Source organism: Rhinopithecus roxellana, chromosome 12, assembly GCF_007565055.1.
Source record: "Rhinopithecus roxellana isolate Shanxi Qingling chromosome 12, ASM756505v1, whole genome shotgun sequence".
Taxonomy (NCBI): Eukaryota; Metazoa; Chordata; class Mammalia; order Primates; family Cercopithecidae; genus Rhinopithecus; species Rhinopithecus roxellana.
The window spans coordinates 44,071,822-44,098,077 of NC_044560.1; the positions used below are offsets into that span (position 1 = coordinate 44,071,822).

Below are 26,256 nucleotides of genomic sequence, written 5' to 3' on the forward strand. Positions count from 1 at the left end.
ACACAGAACTCTAGCAATTCACAGCAAAAATAAAAAGAAAAACCACCCCCATTAATCCAATTTAAAAATGGGCAAAGGATCTGAACAGATATTTCTCAGAAGGCATATAAATAACCAACAAGTATACGAAAAAACGTTCAACATCAGTATCATCAGTCAAATGTAAGTCAAAACCACAATAAGATATCATCTCACACCAATTAGAACGGCTAATTCTAATTATCAAAAAGACAAACAAATAATAAATGCTGGTGAGGATGCAGAAAAAAGGGAACTCTCTTACACTGCTGGAGGGAATGCCAATTAGTACAGCCATTATGTAAAACAGTATGATGGTTTCTCAAAAAAACAAATATAGAACTACCATATGGATCCAGCAATCCACTAACGAATATTTATCCAAAGAAAAGGAAATCATGGTCAGGTGCAGTGGCTCACACCTATAATCCCAGCACTTTGGAAGGCTGAGGTGAGTTCATCACTAAAGGTCAGGAGTTCGAGACCAGCCTGGCCAACATGGCGAAACCCTGTCTCTATTAAAAAACACAAAAATAGCAGGGTGCAGTGGTGCACGCCCGAAATCCTAGCTACTCGAGAGGCTGAGGCATGAAAATCACTTGAACCCAGGAGGCAGAGGTTGCAGTGAGCTGAGATCATGCCACTGCACTCCAGCCTGAGCAACAGGGTGGGACTCTATCTCAAAAAACAAACAAACAACAACAAACCAAAGAAAAGGAAATCTGTATCTTGAAGAGATATCTGCATCCTGATGTTTATTGCAGCACTATTCACAGTAGCCAAGATATGGACTAAGTGCCCATCAACAGATGAATGGATAAAGAAAATGTGGTACATTTCACAATGGAATACTATTCAGCCATAAGAAAAAAGGAAAGCTGGTCATTTGCAGCAACCTGGAGGACATTATATTAAGTGAAACAAGTCAGGCACATAAAGATAAATACTGCATGTTCTCCCTCATATACAGGAGCTAAAAAAGTTGAGTTCATAGAAGTTGAAGGTACAATCATAGTTATTAGAGTCTGGGAACAGAAGGCAAAAGGGGATGATAGGGACAGGTTGGTTAATGAATACAAAATTACAGCTAGATAGGACAATTAAGTTTTCATGTTCTATAGTACTGTAGGGTGACTAAGTTAACAAACATTTACTGTATATTTTCAAATAGCTAGAAGAGAGGACTTTAAATGCTCCCAACACCAGGATATGATGAATGTTTTAGGTGGTTAATATGCTAATTACCTTCATTTGATTATTATAGATTATATACACATATTGGGCTATCAGTCTGTACCCCATAAATATGTATAATTATTACATGTCAATTAAAAATTTTTTAACAACAAAAACTTGAGTGGAGGAGTTAATTTTTTTTTAATTCTGTAGTTGAAGTACAAAAAGCAGAGCTTTTAAGACACATCCCTTCTTGTTAAATTAATGACCGCCTGTGGAAATACATCTAAATTACAAAGCTCTAGATGTATTATCTATGCAAGATTAATAGAAGTCTCTTCCCTCAAAAAACTGTTATGGAAACCACAAATAATAGATATCAAAACATTTTTAAAACTACATTACTTTAAAGTCACACATTATTGATGAAGTAGCTAGTAGTAACAAGGCAAATATCAGAAAAGGATTTTCCAAGATAATAGAAAATACAGGCCGGGCGCGGTGGCTCAAGCCTGTAATCCCAGCACTTTGGGAGGCCGAGACGGGCGAATCACGAGGTCAGGAGATCGAGACCATCCTGGCTAACACGGTGAAACCCCGTCTCTACTAAAAATACAAAAACTAGCCTGGCGAGGTGGCGGGCGCCTGTAGTCCCAGCTACTCGGGAGGCTAAGGCAGGAGAATGGCGAAAACCCGGGAGGCGGAGCTTGCAGTGAGCTGAGATCTGGCCACTGCACTCCAGTCCGGGCGACAGAGCGAGACTCCGCCTCAAAAAAAAAAAAAAAAAAGAAAATACAAACCCACTTGGCAACTTAAAATATATTTTATTAAACATATAAACATCTATGGATAGATATGTTAATATTAATTTTTAAAAGCTGGTGGCTACCTTAATATAAAAAAATCCAGAGCAAAGGATATTACCAGGGATAAAGATCACCATTTTGTAATGACAAATGGGCCAATTAATCAAAAGGATACAACAATCTTAAATGTTTGTGCACCAAATAACAAAGCTTCAAAATATATGAAGCAAAATTCACAGAACTGAAAGGAAAAGCAGACAAACCCAAAATTATGATTAAAAATTTCAACAACTCCTCTTCTTTTTCAGATCATCATTGCATTTTACTATAAAACATTGAAATATATTTTTCTTCACAGCTTTTACTGAACACAGTATCTTCCAGTTTATAACAACAACAGAAACAACAATCAGAATAAAAACAGTCTGAAAATGTCCATAGCATCTTGCCTACCTGCTCTTACCCTTAGCTTATGGCTAGGACTCCCATTATGCCCCATCCTCTCCTCAGTATAATTGATAGAATAAGTTGACAAAAAATCAGTAAGGATATAGGAGACATGAACACTATCAACCATGTTGATCTAACTGACATGTATAGAACACTCCACATCCAGTAAGAGCAGAATACACATTATTCTCAAGTGTCCATGGAATATTTGCCAATATAGCCTGTATTCTGAACCATGAAACAAGTCTAAATTCTAATTTATAAATTTAAGTTGTGCAAAGTATCTTCTCTGACTACAAGTGAATTAAATTAGGCATCAGTAACAAAAAAGACCTAGAAAATCTCCAAATTTTGGAACTTAAGTGACACTTACAAATAACCAATGGACCAAATAAATCAAAATGGAAACCAAAAAGTATTCTGAAATGAATGAAAATAATATAACATTCAAAATTTGTGAGATACAGTGTTTAGAAGGGAATGTGTAATACTAAACACATTAAAAGAAAGGTCTCAAGTGAATAACCTAGTTTTACTTTAAAAAACCAGAAAAGGAAGAACAACATATGCCCAAAGTAAGCAGAGGGAAATAAAGTGGAAATCAATGAAATAAAAAACAGACAACAACCAGAGAAAGTCAATGAAAACAAAAGCCAGCTCTCTGGAACAATCAGTAATATTGATAAACCTTTTGCCAGACTTATCAGGAAGAGAGAAGACAAAAATATCAGGAATGTGAAAGAGCCATCACTATAGATCCTGCAGAGATTAAAGAATAATAAGGGAATACTATGAACAATGTTATGCCAATAAATTTGATAACTTACATAAAATAGATAATTTCCTTGAAAGATACAAACTAGTAAAGCTCACTTAAGAAGAACAATATCCTGAAATAGCTCTTATATATTAAAGAAATTAAATGTGTAGTTAGAAATCTTCCTTAAAAAATTCAATACAGCTGATCTCACTAGCGAATTCTACCAAACATATGAGGAAGAAATAATAGCACTGAACACAAACTCTTCTGATGACTGAAGAGAGGGAATATTTTCCAAATTGTTCCATGAGGGCAGCATAACAAAACCAGAAAATACATTACAAGGTAAGAAAACTACAGACCAATATACCTCATAAACATAGGTGCAAAAATTTCAAACTAAATGTTATTAAATCAAATTCAACAATATATAAAAAAGATTATAATATGCCATGATTAAGTGAGGTTTATCCTAAGAATAAAAGGTTGATATAACATTCAAAAATCATCAATGTAATGTATCATGTTAACAGATAGAAAAGTATATGATCATCTCGATATATGGAGAAAGCATTCAACAAATTCCAGCAATCATCATGCTAAAACTCGGCAATTAGAAATAGATGGTAAATTCCCCAGCTTAATAAAAGAAATCTGTGAAAAAACTCTAGCTAAGATAATACTTAATAATCAAAGAATGAATGCCTTCTCCATGAGATCAGAAATGAGGCAAGGATGTCTGCTCTCACCAGTTCTATGCACAATTACAGTGGAATTTCTATCTAATGCAAAAAAGCAAGGACAAAAATAGAAGCCATATATGTTGGAAAGGAAGAAGTAAAATTGTGTTTATTTGTAGATAACATAATCACCTACATAGAAAATCCCAACAAAAACCTACTAGAAATAATAAGTGAGTTTAGCGAGACTGTAGGATATAAGATAAATATGTATTTAATCAGTTATACTTCTATATGCTAACAAGAAGCAATAGGACATTGAAATTAAGAGAGCAGTACCATTTAAAATAACATCAAAAAATATGAAATACTGTGAATAAATCTGACCAAAGATGTATAAGATTCATATTCTGAAAACAATAAAACATTACTGGGAGAAATAAAATATTGCCTCAAAATAATTGAAAAGATATACCATACTTATGGATCAGAAGCCTCAGAATTGTTGTGAATTCTGCCTAAATTAGCATACAAATCAACACAATCTTAATCAAAATCCCAGCTGACATTTTTCATAGAAATTGGCACTCTGATTCTAAAATTTATAAGCCAATGCAAAGAACCTGGAATAGCCAAAACAACTCTGAAAAAGAAGAATAAAGTTGAAGGACTTACACTGATTTCAGGATTTATTACACATGTATTTTGGTATACAGACAGTATTGATATAAAGACAGTACTGTTATAAAGACAGACATTTAGATCAATGAACAGAGTTTAGTTATAGACTCATGCATATATGGTAAACTGATTTTTGGCAAATGTCAAAATATTCAATGAAACATAAGCTTTTTAAACAAATGATACTGGAATAACTGTATAACTATATGTAAACAAAAAACATCTGGACTCTTACCTCATACTATAAACTAAAATTCACTCAAAATAGATCATAGACCTAAATATAGGGATAAAATTATAAAACTTTCTCCAAGAAAACATACAAGAAAATCTTAGAAAACCTGAAATTGGCAAAGATTTCTCAAATATGACATACAAAGTACAAATTATAAAAGAAAAAATAATAAATTGGATTTTGTCAAAATAAAACATTTTGCTCTTCAAAAGACACTGTTAAAAAATATTTGCAAACCATATATCCAACAGACTACTTGTATGTAAAATTAAAAAGCACTCTCACAACTTGATAAGAAGACAAACAACTCAGTTTTAACACGTACAAAATATTTGAAAAGACATATCATCAAAGATATAAAGATGACAAATAAGCACAATAAAAGGTGCTCAAAATCATTAGTCAAAAGAAATATTCAAATTAAAACCACAGTAAGAGAGCAATACACATCCACTAGAAAGGCTAAAATTAAAAAGACCAACAGATCAAGTAGTGGCAGGGATACTGAGCAAACTGGAGCCCTAGAAACTGATGGTGAATACGTAAAATGGCTCAACCACATTGGAAAACAGCTAGGCAGTTTCTCACCACTTAAACATATATCTATCATATGACTCAGCCATTCCACAGACAGTTATTTATCAAAGAGAATAAAAGCATAAGAAATAAAAGCATAAAGACTAGTACACAAGTGTCCATAGAGATTTTATTTGTAATGGCCTCAAACTGGAAATAATCCAGATGTCCATCAACAAATCAATGAATAAGCAAATTATAGAATGAAATACTACTCGGGAATAAAAAGAAAAACTACTACTAATCCATGTAACAACATGAACGAATCTCAAAACAGTAAGCTAAGTGAATGAAGCCAAACAGTACAGACTGTGTGATTCCTTTTATACCAATTTCTACAAAATACAAACTGTAGTGACAGAAAGCAGATCAGTGGTTTCCTGGGGAGAGTGTAGCGGATGGATTACAAATGCACAAAAGGAAGCTTTGGAGGGTAATTTATATGTCTATTATTTGATTGTGGTAACGATTTCATGAATATATACATAACATCAAAATATATCAATTCGTACACTTCAAATACCTACAGTTTAATGTACATCAACTATATCTCAATTAAAGCTGTTTAAAAATACAGTTTATACTATCGAGTGATTACATAATAAATTAGGAATGTACACACATAAAGAAAAAAGTCTAGAACAATTATATTTATTATATTTTTGAAGGTAGTTAAAAGGTCTAGATTGAAGAGAAAAGATCAGCTTGGTCAGAGTAACATAATCAAAATTGGACCTGGGACTGAAATTAATCTAATAGCAGTTGGAGCTTCCATTTTAGTGGTAGAAATAGACAATAAACAAGTACATGTATAGTATATGTCAGTTGTTTTTAAAATTATACAATGATAAAGAAGCAGGGCAAGGGTATAAGAATTATAATTGCTTTTTTTTTTTTTTTTTTTGAGATGGTGTCTCACTCTGTTGCCCAGGCCAGAGTGCAGTGGTGCAATCTTGGCTCACTGCAACCTCCGCCTCCAGGGTTCAAGTCATTCTCCTGCCTCAGCCTCCCGAGCAGCTGAGACTACAAGTGCATGCCACCATGCCCAGCTAATTTTTGTACTTTTAGTAGAGATGGGGTTTCCCCACGTTGGCCAAGCTGATCTTGAACTCCTGACCTCAGGTGATCTGCCCACTTCAGTGTCTCAAAGTGCTGGGATTATAGGCGTGAACTACAGCGCCCAGCCAAGAATTACAATTCTTTATCATTAATTTAGTTGGCTCAGAGAAGGCCTCTGTGAGGAGTTCAGGATATAGCAAGGTTACAGTTAAGATACAGTAAAGGACATAGTAAAAGGAAAATAAATGGAATTTATTGATTAACAAGACACTTTTTCTCAACATCAAGAAACTTTCCACACATTTTCCAGCTATGTATGTGCTCAAGTGAGGCAATGATTTAATCCTCTTCCCTTTCCACCCCACACAAGAAAAAGCTATGCTTGATGAAATAACTTCTGCATCAGTGTAATATTCAAACATCTTACTTAAAATTGAGAAAGCACTAAGCATAAAGAAGCCTACTGCCATATGGCCATACATTAATCTGAGTAGAACAGCAGAATGGAGAATATTTAGTTTTAGATGAAAAGAAGAGACAAAAATAATACTTGAGAGGAATTAGTAAAGATAGCCCAGAGTCCAAAGAGGCAGATGATACTTTCTAAAAGACCTAAGAATGTGGTATGCTTCTTTAGACACTAACACATAATCTTGGACTGCATTAAGGGAAATATAATGATAATAGGAAGGAAATCCCACTGCATTCTGTGCTAACCAAAACCAATCTACAGAATATGTTTGTGTCTGTGTACATCATATTTTGGGACAACCCGGAAGACCTAGACTACACCTACAAGAGAATAACTTGTGGGGGATTTAAAGCACATGTCCTGTGACATGTTATGGAAAGTCAAATATAGAACTGTAATCTGCAAAGAGATATAAGATGCATAAAAAGAGAGTTGCAGAAAAAAACACCATCTCTGTTTATGTTTGCTTTCATATTAAAAAAGGAAAACATTAGATTTGATCATTTCTAAATATATGGATTGACAATGGTTCATCCGTTTAATTGACATCTTTTACATTTATGGTATATATCGGGGCTCTGCTCGAAATTTATTTTACTAATAAAGTTGCATTGTAAAAAAAAGAACTGGTCTGGAGAAAAGAAGACAGGGAAAATAAAAAATGACTGAGGTTTCACGGTAGTTGTCTTCAAATATTAGGAGGCTTTTATTATGCAAGAAGGAATACATTTATCCTGTATTTCTTCAGAGGCGGAACCAGAATAAGTGGCTACAAATTGCTTATATTAGTAATATAAAAACTTTCCAGTAATTGAAACTGTCAAACCAGGGAATAGGCTGCCTTGGGAAGTAATAAGCTTCTAATCCTTCATGTTGTCAAGACAAAAAAGCGTATCTCTATACCATTAAAACTGTAAAAGAGATATCTAATTGCATAATAGCCTGAGCCAGAAAACTACCAAAGCTGCTTCTTACACACAAATAATTATATGAAGTACTTAATATGAATACTGTTGTATAATAAATAATTTGACTGGCCTTTGTCCCTGGTTCCTGAAAGGGAGACTCTAAATCCTTGGATTTTCCTGAGTTACAGGAGTGTCTTTGATATGCTACTGAGGGAACTCATTATGGACCCATAGATAGCTTCCGGATGAGGGCTGGCTGTGCCAAAAGACCAACTCTATAAGGAGAGGTGGAGCTTTGCACCATGGGATATCAGCCTGACCTTCTAACTTCCAGGGAATGGAAGCAAAGTAGAGACTGAGTTCTATCATGGGGCCCATCAATCACACCAACATAGTGAAACTCCAATAAAATCTCTGGACATCGAAGTTCAGTAGAGATCCCCAGATGGAAAACATATTGATGTGTTGGGAGGGTGACATGGCCTGATTTGATGGGTAGAGGACACAGAAGCTCTGTATTCAAGATCCTCCAAGATTTTTCCCTAAGTGTATCTTCCCTTGCCTGTGTCCTTATGTACTCATAAGCATAGTGCTTTCCTAAGTTCTGTGAGCCATTCTATTGAACTATTGAACCTGAGGGCATTGTGGGAACTCCCAAATTTGTAGTTAGCTGGTCAGAAGTGCACATGGCCTGGAAAATCCCCTGAACTTGCGTCAAGGTCTAAAGTGAGGGTAGCCATATGGAAGATTGAGCTCTTAACTTGTGGGGTCTGTGCTAACTCTAGGTAGTTAGTGCCAGAATCGAATTGCAGCAGGTGAGCTGGTGTGAGACCAGTTAGGATGAAAACATAATAAATGTATTTAATATATTTGCTCCATACATATTTGCTCTGAACTTAAATGTTGAATACAGCAGATCCCCCTTATCAGCGAGCGATATGTTCCAAGGCCCCCAGTGGATGCCTGAAACCATAAATAGTACCAAACCTTATATATGCTATGTTCAAATTTGTTTTTCCTTCTTCACAATTTCATGGATAGAAAATTCATTCTTACTGTAGATCTTGGCAATTTCAGCACACATTTTGTTTTCCCTTATTAAGTTGGAAACATTTTAACCTTTTCACTGAAAGGATGCACTTTGCAGCTTCTCTTTGTCATATCCAAACTGCCAGCATCACTACTCTTGTGCTTTGGGACCATTATTAAAGAAAATAAGGGTTACTTGAACATAAACACTACAATACCATTACAGGTGATGTGATAACTAACCAAGATGGCTACTAAGTGATTAATGGGTGGGTAACATATACAGAGCAGGTACACTGGACAGAGGGATAATTCATAGCCAAGGTAGGAGAAGCAGAACAGCAAAACATTTCATCACACTACTCAGGATAGCATGCAATTTAAAACTTATAAGTAGTTTATTTTTGGAATGTTCCACTTAATATTTTCAGACTGCAGGTAACTAAACTGTGGAACACAAGAACACAGATGAGGGGAGACCACTGTATAGGCATTCATTTCCTCATAATGCTAAAACAGACATTTTTGTACATAAAAAGTTGTGCATTTCAGAATGCACAGAAGGTAAGCTCTTACTAAAGAATACTAAATAGGTAGATATTTAATGTATACTGATATTATAAAGATTTGCATAATACTTAGAAAATAATAATGTTTTCATCATTTTCTACAAAGTGGAACAATTTTACAACAAAAAGGGGAAGAACAAAGAGGAAACAAAAATTTGGCACTTTTCAACAAAATAATTCTGCTAAAAATATTACATAGAAAAGTATTAATTCTTTGTGGATATAGGTTATAACAATGTAGTGTGTTAACTATTACCTTGGTCTACAAATTCATGTCTACTAAGAGCTAAACAGAAGGTTTGATATCTAGCATTTATTAATAGTAAAAAAAACCACATAAGCAGTTTGTATATATCAAAAATAGTCAAAATATATCACCTCAGATTATTGATTAAAATTCATTAGCAGGTCCTAGAAAAATTTTTAAATTTTCATACTAATTTAAATATATTTTTCACAAATAAATGTATTTTTTCATATTTCACATGTGAAAAAATTAACTTCATGCTAACATTCTTTAATCAGTATACATACATGTCCATACCTGGTTTAACAGCTCGTCCACATAACTGGGGCTGTAGAAGAACCTGCAACATGGCAGGGTTGTTTAAACTTTTCATAATTTGTACTGGATTTGGCTCTGGAAGTAAGCCCTTTTGATTACTGTGCATCTGCAATGAATATAGAAATAAGAAACATTAGAACAAGTGTAAGTACAAAAGACATAATTTCAAAGGCTTTCTTCTAGAAATTCTCATTCATCTGACAAGATCTATTTTATGATAAACATAATTTGATTTATATTATATATCTATTTTATACTCTCTACCACAGTTCTCAATTATACATACAGCATAAAATCCTCATAGAATGTCTCAAGTAAATACCAACTGGCTTTAAGAGGACTGACAATTTAGTACAATGAGTCTCATCATATCATACAAATAGAAGGATGACAAGGGAATCTGAAGTTATTAATAACTTTTTAACACAATATGAATACTTTGATACTACCGAAGAGCCTTCTTATAATGTTGATTTAAAGTTTAATTGGCCAGGCAAAGTGGCTCACACCTGTAATCATGGCACTTTGGGAGGCTGAGGCGGGAGGATCACTTGAGCCCAAGAGATCAAGATCAGCCTGGGTGACACAGTGAAACCCTGTTTCTGTATTTTACAAATAAAAACTTCAAATAAAAATAAAATGAAGTTTAATAATGTGGGTTGCCTTATAATTCAAAATCTTCTTATTATTTTATTTTATTTTTTGAGATGGAGTCTCACTCTGTTGCCCAGGCTGGAGTGCAGTGGCACGATCTCGGCTCAGTGCAAGCTCCACCTCCCGAGTTCACACAATTCTCCTGCTTCAGCCTCCCAAGTAGCTGGGACTACAGGTGCCCGCCACCCATGCCTGGCCAATTTTTTGTATTTTTAGTAGAGATGGGGTTTCACTGTGTTAGCCAGGATGGTCTTGATCTCCTGACCTCGCGATCCACCCGCCTCGGCCTCCCAAAGTACTGGAATTACAGCCATTAGCCACCGCGCCTGGCCCAAAATCTTCTCTTTTATAAAGGTCTTTACTTGATTAATTTAGTATGAGATTAAAATGAGCTGGCCTTACATACATGCAATCGAGTAGCTTCCTAAAAATATGAAATAATTTTCAGTTTTAAAAACCAGCTTGGGCCGGGCGCGGTGGCTCAAGCCTGTAATCCCAGCACTTTGGGAGGCCGAGACGGGCGGATCACGAGGTCAGGAGATCGAGACCATCCTGGCTAACACTGTGAAACCTCGTCTCTACTAAAAAAAAATACAAAAAACTAGCCGGGCGAGGTGGCGGGCGCCTGTAGTCCCAGCTACGGGAGGCTGAGGCAGGAGAATGGCGTAAACCCGGGAGGCGGAGCTTGCAGTGAGCTGAGATCCGGCCACTGCACTCCAGCCCCGGCGACGGAGCGAGACTCCGTCTCAAAAAAAAAAAAATAAAATAAAATAAAATAAAATAAAATAAAAACCAGCTTGATGGATGGGGATATTAATATATATAATTACATAAAAGATAAAATCTTTGAGCTATGAGAAAATGGAGAACTGACAAGGACAACTGGAAACTTTTGCCAACCCAGATACTGCGAAATTGAGAGGGAGAAGGTGATGCATCCAAGAAACTGACATAAAGCCTGTGAGAAACCCCTGGGGAGATAGAAGATGTGAAGGTAAACATCAGCAGAGAGCATGAGAGCGCATGGGTCCACACACAGGATAATTCAGGGAAGCGCTTTTGAGTTGTGTTTGCCTTCAGAGAGCATGGCTTTCTTGGCCAGGACAGCAAGGTGGGAAAACAGCAGCATCACCCCAGTGACAGCCATAGGACCAACGAACAGCAGGATGGCACGCAAGTGCAGAGACAATGGGGACAAGATAACACTAGGCGGGCAGACCAGCTGGTCACTGAAAACCTTCCCAGCTCCCCGACCTTCTCAGGTCCTCCCACACCCACTCTGCAGGATAGAAGAGTTACAGCGGAGGAAGGAAGAACTTGGAAAAGAGCAGGGGTGGAAATGGAAATGAAGAGAGGCTCTCTAAGGTGCAGGGCTGCCTGGCTGGGGTAGGAAAAGGTCTGGGCTCAAGCCTAGATGGTGAAGGCAGAACTTCTCTGCCCTGAGGTCCTTGCCTGCCTTCCCTAAACCCTAGCTAAGACCAGGCTTTAGCTTCCCTCTGTCCATCCCCCTCCCCACAACCCCTAAACAGTGACATACAGAAAGGTGACAGCCCCCACAGGAAATTTATATTCATACATTCAAAAGAAAAATAGCTAGACATTTGGAGAATGCAGTCACTAAAAAATAAAAGCAACAAACTGAACCACCTATAAGACAGAAAGCAGAATCATGAATAGGAAATAATAAGAATGTCAAATAAATGTAATAGACATTACAAAAATAAAATGGATTTTTACTCATAACATGAAGGAAGGACAAGCAGTTATAAAGAATTACCAATGAGAAATGCCAGATTATGAAAAACATAAGTATGGAGAAAAAATAATAGCAGCCCTCACTTACTATAGACTTGGCATTGTTCTAAACACTTTACATGAATTAGATCATTTAATCCTCAAAAAGCCAGTTCTATAAGGTTGGTATTATCTCCATTCTATAGATAAAGAAACTGAAGGAATTCATGAAGCATTATTATTACCCTGTGCTTTAACAGATAGGTTAAATAGTAGAATACATGTGACTAAAAAACAAAATAGTAAGTTTTATTTTTGAGATCTCAGAGTCTTGCTGTGTCGCCCAGTCTGGAGTGAAATGGCATGATCTCGGCTCACTGCAACCTCTGCCTCCCGGGTTCAAGCAATTTTCCTGCCTCAGCCTCCCAAGTAGTTGGGATTACAGGTGCCTGCCACCACGCCTGGCTATTTTTCTTTTGTATTTTTAGTAGAGACTGAGTTTCACCATGTTGGCCAGGCTGGTCTCGAACTCCTGACCTCAGGTGATCCACCTGCCTTGGCCTCCCAAAGTGCTGGGATTACAGACGTGAGCTACCGCACTGGCCCAAAATAGTGATCTTAAAGATCCAGTTAAAGAAACTGAAAATTCCAACAAACAAGGAAAAGCTAGGTGGCGAAGAAAATGGAGGTAGAAGCATCAGCACCTGTGATATTAGAAGTCCCTGAAGGAGAAGAAAATAAGATCTTTGAAGAAATAATGGCTGAGAAATTTCCCATTATTAAAGAACAATTGAAGAGCATAGAATGAAAGGGTTCACAGTCTCCCAAACATGATTTCTAAAGAAAAAACACACTTAGTCACATTTCTTTGTGTGACATTTAAGAACATCACAGCCAATAACAACAACAGAAAACCTTCTAAAAGCTTCCATTTAAAAAGAACATATCTCTAAAGGAACAAGAAACAAATCAATATAATCTTCTTTCTCAAAGCATCAACATTAGATTCAAGAAGATAATGAATTAATATTTTCAAAGTATTGTAAGAAAAGAACTCTGAGCCTAGATTTTTAAATTAATCTAAGTTAATTAATATCACAAAGAAATAAAAACATTCTCAACTATACAAGTTCTCAAGTTTTTACCACAAGAATACTATCTTTCGAAATGCCCTAGGAGGAAGCAATCCAGCGAGAAAAGAAATAAATGCAAGATGTTATTATATAATATGTTGAAATTGAGGTATGCAATATCGTAATTTTAATCTTATATGCAAAGACACAACCATAAAAACAACCCAAAAACATTTAAGACTATCCTAATGTAAAAATGTAGACACCAACATGATGATAGGTATAGTAGGAAGGAGGAAGCAGATGGAGGTGAGAATAAGTGGGTAGACAGAAGTTCTGATAAACCTATGCATGTTAAAAAGTTAGGGACAATTGGCCGGGCACAGTGGCTCACCCCTGTAATCCCAGCACTTTGGGAGGCTGAGGCAGGCAGATCGCTTGAGGTCAGGAGTTCAAGACCAGTCTGGCCAACATGGTGAAACCCTGTCTCTACTAAAAATACAAAAATTAGCTGGATGTGGTGGTGCATGCCTGTAATTCCGCTACTCAGGTGGCTGAGTCACGAGAATTGCCTGAACCCGGCAGGCAGAGGTTGCAGTGAGCCAAGATTGTGCCACACACTCCAGCCTGAACGACAAAGCAAGACTCTATTTCAAAAAAAAAAAAAAAAGTTAGGGACAGGGACAATCACCAGCAGGATAAAGACAGAATGTGTAACTCTCAAATGACACTAATGAACTTAAGGAGAAATCACGATTATCTCAATAGTTATAGAAATATTCTGATAAAGTTCAGCACCTATTTATGATATTTAAAAAAACTCAGAAAACTTGGTATTTCCAAAGGATATGTACCAAAAACCTATAGAAAATGTTATCTAGAATACCTTATTTTTAAGACTGAGATTTCTCACTGTCACTACTATCTGACCGTAAAGGGCCCGCATGCCATGCTAAGGAAGGTGAACTTAAGCAGGCATTAAAGAATATTAAGCAAGAGAATGACATAAGCTGATTTGAGGATGAGAAAGATCTCTCCTGTGCACTGTGCAAGATGGATTAGAAGGGGAAAGACTAACGACATGGGACCACATAGGGAATTATTCTAATCAGAGAGGTGAGAAAAGATAAGATTCTGAGTGAAGTAATTAAGATGCTGACAAGGTCCCAAGGATTTGAGAGATCTTAGGAGATGAAATTGAAATGATGTGCTAGTATTTCTGACATTTACATTAGAAAGTGGGTGAGGGAGACCAATCACAATTAACTGAGTTTTTGATTCACATAGTTTTTAGTTTGGATGAACTGATGCCATATATAGATATTATAGAACATAGAAAAGCAAGTCCCAGAAAAAAATAGTCTTCTTTGAAATGGTGAAATTGAACTATTTATATAGCATGAAGTGGGAATGTCTAAGAATCCTTTGGAAATATTAATTTAGTACTGAGAGCAGTTTGGTCTAAAATTATATGCTTGAAAGTAATCACTAATAGGCATAAATAACAGGAAGAAAATGAGAAGGCCAAATATGGAAATCTACTGATATCAGCTCTTAGGGAGAAAAAATAAGTTAGGGAAAGAACACACAGGCAGATAGGAAAATGAATGGTGTGGCAGAATTCAAGGTAGTAGAGAGTTTTGTTTTGTTTTTGAGACAGGGTCTTGCTTTGTCACCCAGGCTGGAGCGCAGTGGTATAATCACAGCTCACTGCAGCCTCAAACTCCTGGGCTCAGGTTATTCTTCCACCTCAGCCTCCCAAGTAGCTGGGACTAACAGGTGCAAACCACTAAGTCTAGCTAACTTTTTGTAGAGACAGGGGCTTCACCATGTTTCCCAGACTAGTCTCGAGCTCCTGGGCTCAAACAATCCTCCCACCTTGGCCTCCCAAAGTGCTTGGATTACTGGTATGAGCCACCGTGCCCAGTCAGTAGAAGGTTTTAAATGTTGCAAAGGGACCGACCAATAAAAGACTGAAATGTAGTCATTAGATCTGAATATTTAAAAAACCCCCATTAACTTAATGAGAACAAATTCACTTGAATAGTGGAGGCAGAAACTACATTGCATTAAACTTGAGAGGGAGATGGGAAATTAAGAAATGGTGACAACAAGCGAGGCCTAATTCTTCAAGCAACTCTGGTTATAAACCCCAGTATCTTTTGCTGTGCAAAAGCTCTTTAGTTTAATTAGATCCCATTTGTCTATTTTGGCTTTTGTTGCCATTGCTTTTGGTGTTTTAGTCATGAAGTCTTTGCCCATGCCTATGTCCTGAATGGTATGGCCTAGGTTTTCTTCTAGGGCATTAAAAGAAACTACCATCAGAGTGAACAGGCAACCCACAGAACGGGAGAAAATTTTTGCGATCTACCCATCTGACAAAGGGCTAATATATCCAGAATCTACAAAAAACTTAAACAAATTTACAAGAAAAAATCAACCCCATCAAAAAGTGGGCAAAGGGTATGAACAGACACGTCTCAAAAGAAGACATTTATGCAGTCAACGGACACATGAAAAACTGCTCATCGTCACTGGTCATCAGAGAAATGCAAATCAAAACCACAGTGAGATATCATCTCACGCCAGTTAGAGTGGTAATCATTAAAAAGTCAGGAAACAACAGATGCTGGCGAGGATGTGGAGAAATAGGAATGCTTTTATACACTGTTGGTGGGAGTGTAAATTAGTTCAACCACTGTGGAAGACAGTGTGGCAACTCCTCAAGGATCTAGAACTAGAAATACCATTTGACCCAGCAATCCCATTACTCATTGTGTTACAATGAGAACACATGGACACAGGGTGGGGAACATCACACCGGGGCCTGTCGAGGGGTGGGGGGCTGGGGGAGTGACAGCCCTGAGAGAAACGCCCAGTGTAATGATGAGTTGATGGGTGCAGCAAACCAACGTGGCACATGTATACCTATATAATTGGCTGAGTACTCAATAGTCTTCCTTGCTTTGGCATTAACCTACATCTAAGCATACTCATATGCACTCTGCAACCAGACCACTTACCACTCCTCAAGCATGTAAATTCAGCTCATACCACTGTGTAAGTGTTTCTGTTCCACCTAGAGTGACTACTCACTTTCCCATTTTAGGGTTGCCAGATGTAGCAAGTAAAAATACAGAATGTGCAGTTAAATTTGAAGTTCAGATAAACAATGAATGATTATTTTAGTGTAAGTATCTCCAGCAAAAATCTGTATTTCTCTGGCAATCCTATTCACTTCTCAGCAACACAAGTCAATATCTCATCCATTCGTTAATGTCACACTCAAATGTCACCTTCAGCATAAAGTCTTTCCCAATTCCTTCAAAAGTGTATTCCTTCCTTCATTCAATTAACAAATATTTACTATGCTAAGTACTAGGGTAGAAACTGTGAAGAAGGTATAGTCTCCATCTCCAAGGATTCCCCAGGCTATAGAAGTAGAGAAGAATGAGTAGACAGTTACTATAAAGAAGTAAGCACAATGTGCCATGTAAGCAAAAAGCAGGCATGTATTTTCCTCTGAAAACTTCTTGAAAAAAGAGGCGGCTGGGTGTGGTGGCTCATGCCTGTAATCCCAGCACTTTGGGAGGCTGAGGTGAGCGGATCACCTGGGGTCAGGAGTTTCAGACCAGCCTGGCCAACACCCTGTCTCTACTAAAAATACAAAATTAGCCGGGCGTGGTGGCATGTGCCTGTAGTCCCAGCTACTTGGGAGACTGAGGCAGGAGAATTGCTTGAACCCAGGAGGCAGACGCTGCAGTGAGCCGAGATTGCGCCACTGCACTCCAGCCTGCGTGAAAGAGTGAAACTACATCTCAAAACTTAAAAAAGAAAAGAAAAAGAAAAAGGAGGCATGTTACACTCAAAATTTAGAACACAAGAGGAAGTCAATATTTGCTGAATAAATGAAATTCCTTCGAAAATTTCTCAAGATAAATACACTTTACTAAACACAATTTCTTTTTTTGGTAATGACTTTTGGCTTGACTTAACAAAGAAACCATTTAACTAACTTTTTTTTAAAAAAGGAAAGTCTTCAGTGTGATGGAAACGCAATGATAGTGCACTTGACAATCAATTACTTTGGCTAGATTGGATAGATTAAAACAGTATTAGAATTTTCTACACTCTAAAAAAAGAGAAAGAAAGAGAAAAAACTTACCACACGTTGAGCCGCTATCAATGCTGCTAATGTACTTCGCCCTGGCGCTCCGGGGGCACAGAAGGAAACCTGGACTTTGCTGCCCTTGATGGTCATACCATCTGCTGCCTGCTGGACCTCTTCAGCATGCTCCGCAGTGCTATATTCAACCACTGCAAAGCCACCAACGTAACTACCTTCATCCTGTGCAAGCTGATACAATACATTCTATTAAACAGTAATTCCGATCTTTACTTAGAAACATTTATTTACAATATATAATTTTCAAATTCAAGAACAAGTGCATTGGAGCATGATACTGGTGGAAATAATGTATTCTTTCTTTATGAAAATGTTTACTAATTGCTTAGATGTACTTCTTCCTGAAGACAGGAAGATAGGAGCCTGTCAAGTCTCTATTCAATTCTTTGATTTTCTTATTTATTTCAACAGTAAAAGCCCAAATGGCAATAGTCTCAACATATTAAGAAACATATAAACTGTTAATTTATAGGAAAATATGAGGACACAATAATTACCCCTTTCCTTAAAAGAAAATCACCAGGTACATGGACAGTGAAACATACTGAACAAATTATTTGACCACACATCAATGGAAAATAAAGTTACTATTATCAAGAGAAGGTAGGAGGAACATTTCATTTTTATTTCACTATTTTAGGAAGATCCCAGGAATTTAGTCAAGTATACCAAGGCAAACCTTATTTAGGAAAACTGTGCCCCAGGTTTATTAAAGGCAACACACAACTTTTATTTCTGAATGTGCCCTAAATAAACTCCTGCCATGTAGAACTCGATTTATTTCCAGTCACCCACCTGTAAGACTGTAAAGGAAGATACTAAAGTCCTGGATCTGAAAAGACTAGTACAAAGAGCAAAAATAAGAACAAGATAAGACACTAAAGCGTTTCTAGGTTTTGAACACGTCTGAATTATCTTAAATACATTCACACTATAAAGTGATAAATGACACAAAATTCAGCTTAGTATGTCTTTGAGAAGACACATTTCCAATACTTCTATTTGGGTTTGCCATCTCATAAGCTGATATTACAACTAAATCACTTCTCAGTCCTTCTCAGTTTCTTTTCTCTTGTTTTTGAAGCTTATCTTTCTTCTACTTCCTTGTATATTTAGATCAGATTTCTATCTTTTCCTTCACATTATTTCTTCCTTTAAAAACTGTCATCAAATATCTTTTCCTACCCAAAGCTTTTTCCAATCACACAGGTAAAGGAAAAACATCTACCTCTTGTAAACATTTCTCTAACAACCCTATTCCTCTTATAATCCAAACCAGGTCTTAAAATCAGGTTTGTAAAAGCCATTAATTAATCATTTTGGTCTCTTGACCACAAGGTAAAAGGCTGTGTCTTTAATATAGTCTATGCCAACCTACCATGCAAAAGAGCCTGAAGTTAACAGACCCACTGATAAAGAGCCATCTCAAAGCTGCTTTATTAATCTTTTGAAAACTTTACAAATGTTTTTTATTATTCTATTTCATTATAATGATCTTTATGCCGGTATAAATTATAATATTTTAAGTCTTTCAAAAAACAAAATCATTTTAAGTCCACAGCATTAGTAGTTTCAGAGACGGCTATTTCAGTTCAACATGAGAGTCACTCAACGACACAATGGTCTCACTTGTGATCTAGTTAATTTTCCACTCTTTGGAAGTATTTTAGCAGAAGCTAAATGGTCACTCAAAAAAATGGTAGCAAATATTTTCTATGACATGTAAAGCTATACTAGATAATCTCTAAGGGCTCTTCCAACCCTGAGGTTCACAATTCAAATACAATTTATGATAAATGGCTTTTCTCTTTACATCTGTTTCAAAGGCCTCAAATAAAGGCCACAGGATGACAACATTATATAATTCTTAGTATTCAAGAAGAACATATCAATAAGCTAATCCTAGAGCTTTGGGAGGCCAAGGCAGGAGGATCACTTGAGCCCAGGAGTTTGAGACCAGCCTGGCAATATAGCGAGACCCAGTCTCTACTACAAAAAAAAGAAAATTAAAAAATAGCTGGGCATGGTGATGTGGACTTCTAGTCCTAGCTACTTGGGAGACTGAGATAAGAAGATCGCTTGAACCCAGGAGTGTGGGACTACTGTGGGCCATGATTCCAGCCTGGGCAACAGAGAAAGATCCTGTCTCAAAAAAATTGTTAAAAATATATATTACTGCAAAATTTCACCCACGTGTGGAAGCTTAAAAAGTTGATCTCATAGAAGTATAGTGTAGAATAGTGGATACCAGGGGCTGGGGCGATTTGTGTCGGGGCTTGGGGAGATACTGGTCAAAGGATGCAACATTTCAGTTGGGTAAGAGAAACAGGTTCAAAAGATCTTTTGGACAACATGATGACTACAGTTAATAACAACATATGGTATTCTTGAAAAATGCTACAAGAGTGGATGTTGTGTTCTTACCACAAAAATGACAACTATGTGAAGTAATACATATGTTAATTAGCTCGATTTAGCCATTCCACAATGTATATATACTTCAAAACATCATGTTATACATGATAAATACAATTTTAACTATCAAGTTAAATAATAAATATATACATTTTAATATATTTAATATTAAATAATATATTTAATTATATACATAGATAGGTACTCCAACTCCAAAATTTTTACTGCAATACTAGGAAATCAACAAATGTATGATTAAAGAAAAATACAAAGGAGGAGAGGAAACGAGAGGTAAGAGGAAAAGGAGCGTGGATGGGAAGGGAGTGCAGTAAAAGGGAAAAGGGAGAAGGAAGAAATGGAGAAAAACGAGAGAAATAATTGATCAGTTCCTATCAAAACTCTGTAAGGAAAAGAGTTATATACAGTATATATATATATTTATTTATTAGAATGTATTTAATTTTACTATGATAAAGTGCTTGAAAAGTCTTGCCAGTGTTATCAGTTTTCAGGATCTTCTCTAGATATCTAACCTACCGTGACCACATTAAGATAGAACTACACATTCCTTTTAAACTTCATAATACTTTTCTATCCTCCATTATATCACTCTTCATATAGGATTTGCAATTATTTGCTTACTTGTCCGTCTCTTCTACAAAACTGTGAGGCATTGAGATAGAGTATCTTTCCATTCTCTGCCTTTCCGACACTTGGCATAGTGTCTGGCACACAGAAGATGGTAAATAGAAGTTGGATAGATGAATGGATTGATGGAAAAATGGAGGGACGAATGGATGGAATGAGGTGAATGAGCAAGCAATGGATTTGCTAAGGCATACTTAACTACAGAACAATATACTTTGGCCCATAAACAGAGGAACTGATTTAAAATTTCCCATGAGATCAAAGTCTTCCCTACAGAATAATGCAGAGTTAAATTATCCATTGTGTTAATCATACAGGTATGATAAATCTGTGAGTGTATGTAGATTAGATACATATGTATATATTTTAAAATATTTCCAATAATCTCTTTAAAATACCTACCTGGCAAAATACAGGTTTATGGACACTGGAAAAAATGTGCAACAGCTCTTCTGAATCCCTGTAGTCACTGGGCAGTTTATCAATACAAAGGCACTTAGAATGAATGAGCTCTGAAGCCAATAGATTAACATCCATCCATTGTGCAAAGAGTGCTGATGCTCCCAACTGTTTACCCAATAGCTCCAATCTAGCCTTTGCAGCAAAGTCCTTTTTCATGTATTCCACAAATCCATAGCCTTTGGAATGGCCAGTAACTTCGCTATAGACCAGAAAACATCTCTCAATATTTCCATAAGCACGAACAAGTTCTTCAAACTCTTCTAATGTAAAAGAAATGGGTAGATTGGTAATACACAGCAAAGCATCTGTTGGCTGAAGCTGGACTATTAAGTCTTTTCCTCTAAAAGAATATTGATGAAACATCTGAATTGCATTCTGGGCTTGTTCCCCATTCAATAAGGTAACAAAGGCTGGAAGATAACAAAATGAATTAAAGAGTTTTCTAGGCCAGTGTTTTCAAATTGAAAACACAGTAAGAAATACATCTTACTTCTGTGACCTGGTACACATAAACATATACTTTTTTCTGAAACAAAATTATGAGTTAATATCCCTACTATATGTAATGCATTGTGATTTTTTAATTCTATTTCACTGTGTTTTTAAATGCTGACACCTCCATTAAACTAACTTCATCAACAGTAACCCAAAATAGAAAGTACAGGGATTATATTAGGAGTTTCACTAATCCTAATAATATATTAGGAGTTTCACTCCTAATCTGACAATATTCTGGGGGGGTTTTGGTAATCTTTTCCAATAGCACACATATTTGATCTCCTCCCACCTAAAAACCTATGACACAAAATTTTATGAAGGCTTTATATAAAACTTCACTGAAATAAAAATGAAGTTACAAAATCTTTCTTTCTTCCTAGAAAGAGTTCTAAAAGACCCTATTTGACAGCAAGGACCTGAAAAAATGAAGGTACAGCAAAAACATCAAAATGTATAAAGGAGGCCATTTCTTTCTCCAATTTATGTATTTCCTTAATATCAGATTAGATTGACATAACACACAGACACTTATAATTTGGTACACTTTTGATGAATAATATCAAATGAAAAGATTACAGGATTCTGATCTTAAAACAAGATCTTGAATATTCATAAAACAATAAATATAATCTGTCCTGTCTATCTAATGAAGTTGTTCTAGCATCAAGCAACAAACGCATATGACAATTTATATAACTGGAAACGTAATACAAATATAACATTCTAGGTTAATGAAATATTATGTACATTCATATCTGGTAAAATTACATTTTATGTGTTTACCTTTTGTAATAAAAGAATATAAAAGGTTTTGAGCAATTTTATAGGAAAAGTTTAAAGCCCCCATTAAAAAAATACATAGCAATCCACAAATTACAAATTGCTCTCTACAAGTTCTTCCTCCCTCCCTCTGAAATATATAGTGAAGTTACTTCCATATGAACATTTAATTTACCCAAATTCAATTAGAACTGCATGACAATATGTTGTATACAGCAAATACGGATATAGCAAGAGACAGAGATGTAATTTAAGTAGCATGGGCAATTCTGCCTGTCATTTCAGTCAACTGCCCTGTCCTCAATTGGTCTTAGTGCCATGCGGCTCTCCGAGTAACAGTCTCTCACCATACTGAGTGTGATGCTAACATTTAAAGAAACACATTTTTTATTTAACACATGCCCCACATGCAAGAAAACTATTGCCAAAGGAACAGCTAACTGTTCCAACATCTCTTTTCCAAAAAATGAGAAAAAAATGGCTTTACTGCCCTTATTGAGAGACTATCTCTTAGTTTCTAACAACCTTTTTAAAAAGGCTTGATTTTGATTCTGTCTTTTTGCCTTATGCTGACATAAAATACCATTTAATTCTGTTTCCCTAAAACAAACAAACAAGCCAACAACAGTTTGTAAATACTGGTTATGTTCTCATATCAGTCCATAAAATCTCAGGTCATATTTAACTCGAATTCTCAGGGCATTTGAACCTATAAATCATTCCCTTTCTACCTTTTTTTTTTTTTTTTTTTTTTTTTTTTTTTTGAGACGGAGTCTGACTCTGTTGCCCAGGCTGGAGTGCAGTGGTGCCGATCTCAGCTCACCACAACCTCCGCCTCCCAAGTTCAAGCCGTTCTCTTGCCTCAGCCTCCCAAGTAGCTGGGACTACAGGGCCTGCCACCACACCTGGCTAATTTTTGTATTTTTAGTAGAGACGAGGTGGTGCCATGTTGGTCAAGCTGGTCTCGAACTCCTGACCTCAAGTGATCCACCAACCTCAACCTCCCAAAGTGCTGGGATTATAGGCCTGAGCCACTGCACTAGGCCTTTCTTAACTTTCCATCTTGATGTACTCTTTCTTGATTCACCTTATAACTATCCAAGCTCTTTTCTCTATTTCCTTTGCTAGCTCTCTGTCCTCCACTCACACCTGTAAGGTAGTACTCCTTGGGGGGCCTTCCTGGCAGAGTCACATACAGTAACACCTGTGTGGCCACATGTTACTCAATGTGTGGCTGCTGAATATCTTTTTTCTCACTCTACAACCTCTTCCTCTGGGGGCAATCATGCCCATTCCCATGTATTCTGTATCATGTGCCAGATACCAAGTTTGGCACTGGAAATGTTTTGGTGAACAGAACAGGTAAGATCCCTTTCAACACAGAGCTCACAATCTAATAGGGGAAGCCAGACGTTTAACAAAGAATTACAAATGTGGTGTTACCAAAGGGGCAGTATGAGGGGCTATGAAAGCAATGAGCAAAATAACCTCATCTGAGGACTTGCAAAAGGCCTCCTATACCATTATAACCCCCAAATCCATGTTTCTAACCTTTAGTGCCACATACATCTTCATATTGACTCCCAAACATAACTCACAATTCTCATCCTCTCTCTGCCAAAAAACAAAAACAAAAACAAAACAATTAGGAAAAGAGGAAGTCAAATTGTCTCTGTTTGCAGATGACATGATTGTATATTTAGAAAACCCCATCGTCTCAGCCCAGAATCTCCTTAAGCTGATAAGAAACTTCAGCAAAGTCACAGGATACAAAATCAATGTGCGAAAATCACAAGCATTCCTATACACCAATAACAGATTAACAGAGAGCCAAATCATGAGGAAACCCCCATTCACAATTGCTACAAAGAGAATAAAATATCTAGGAATCCAACTTACAAGGGATGTGAAGGACCTCTTCAAGGAGAACTACAAACCACTGCTCAAGGACACAAACAAATGTCCTTTTGTTTGAGGACACAAACAAATGGAAAAACAATCCATGCTCATGGATAGGAAGAATCAACATCATAAAAATGGCCATACTGCCCAAAGTAATTTATAGATTCAATACTATCCCCATCAAACTACCATTGACTTTCTTCACAGAATTGGAAAAAACTACTTTAAATTTCACATGGAACCAAAAAAGAGCCCGCACAGCCAAGACAATCCTAAACAAAAAGAACAAAGCTGGAGACATCATGCTACCTGACTTCAAACTACACTACAAGGCTACAGTAGCCAAAACAGCATGGTACTGGTACCAAAACAGATATATAGACCAATGGAACAGAACAGAGGCCTCAGAAATAACACCACACATCTACAACCATCTGATCTTTGACAAACCTGCCAAAACAAGCGATGGGGAAAGCATTCCCGATTCAAGAAAGGGTGTTGGGAAAACTGGCTAGCCATATGCAGAATGCTGAAACTGGATCCCTTTCTTACACCTTATACAAAAATTAACTCAAGGTGGATTAAAGACTTAAACATAAGACCTAAAACCATAAAAAGCCTAGAAGAAAACCTAGACAATACCATTCAGGACATAGGTGTGGGCAAAGACTTCACGACTAAAACACCCAAAGCAATGGCAACAAAAGCCAAAATTGACAAATAGGATCTAATTAAACTAAAGAGCTTCTGCACAGCAAAAGAAACTATCAGCAGAATGAACAGGCAACCCACAGAATGGGAGAAAATTTTTGCAATCTATCCACCTGACAAAGGACTAATATCTAGAGTCTACAAAGAACTTAAACAAACTTACAAGAAAAATACCCAACCCCATCAAAAAGTGGGCAAAGGATATGAACAGACGCTTCTCAAAAGAAGACATTTTTGCACCCAACAAACATGAAAAAATGCTCATCATCACTGGTCATCAGATAAATGCAAATCAAAACCACAGTGAGATACCATCTCACGCCAGTTAGAATGGCAATCATTAAAAAGTCAGGAAACAACAAATGCTAGAGAGGATTTGGAGAAATAAGAACACTTCTACACTGTTGGTGGGAGTGTAAATTCATTCAACCATTGTGGAAGACAGTGTGGCAATTCCTCAAGGATCTAGAACTAGAAATACCATTTGACCCAGCCATCCCATTACTGGGTATATACCCAAAGAATTATAAATCATTCTACTATAAAGACGCATGTGCATGTATGTTTACTGCAGCACTATTTACAATAGCAAGGATTTGGATCCAACCTAAATTTCCATCAATGATAGGCTGAATAAAGAAAATGTGGCACATATACACCATGGAATACTATGCAGCCATAAAAAAGGATGAGTTCATGTCCTTTGCAGGGACATGGATGAAGCTGGAAACCATCATTCTCAGCAAACTAACACAAGAACAGAAAATCAAACACTGCATATTCTCACTCATAAGTGGGAGGTGAACAATGAGAACACATGGACACAGGGAGGGGCACATCACACAACGGGGCCTGTCAGGGAGTGTGGGGTGGGGAGGGAGAGCATTAGGAGAAATACCTGATGTAGATGACAGGTTGATGGGTGCAGCAAACCACCATGGCACATGTATACCTATGTAACAAACCTGCACATTCTGCACATGTACCCCAGAACTTAAAGTATAATTTAAAGGAATCCTAATACTTCTCATCTTCCTTTATTCCCTATTTTAGCTGGTCACACAACACTCACAAATCAGAAACCTGGGAATTAACCTAAACTCTGTCTCCCTCATTTCCCATATAAAAGGAATCCTCAAATTCCACCTGTCTAATGGGTCTTGAATCCATCTTCCTTTCTTCATTCCTCTAGCTTTTTCTTTTTTTAAT

The 26,256-nt window shown here is 36.8% G+C and overlaps 1 protein-coding gene across 3 annotated transcripts in view; it reads right to left on the reverse strand.

The window, feature by feature from the left end:
* The window catches only part of RAVER2 (ribonucleoprotein, PTB binding 2), a 94,180-nt gene that overhangs the window by 39,512 nt on the left and 28,412 nt on the right, over positions 1–26,256 (reverse strand). For 2 of the 3 annotated variants that reach the window (XM_030913395.1, XM_030913397.1), the window contains exons 3-5: positions 21,097–21,566; positions 17,611–17,802; positions 9,964–10,090 (exon numbers count right to left, since the gene is read on the reverse strand). In XM_030913395.1, coding sequence (XP_030769255.1) covers positions 9,964–10,090; positions 17,611–17,802; positions 21,097–21,566 — 789 coding nt within the window. Of the gene's footprint in view, positions 1–9,963; positions 10,091–17,610; positions 17,818–21,096; positions 21,567–26,256 lie in introns of all 3 variants that reach the window. The other variant, XM_030913396.1, reaches the window with a different exon arrangement.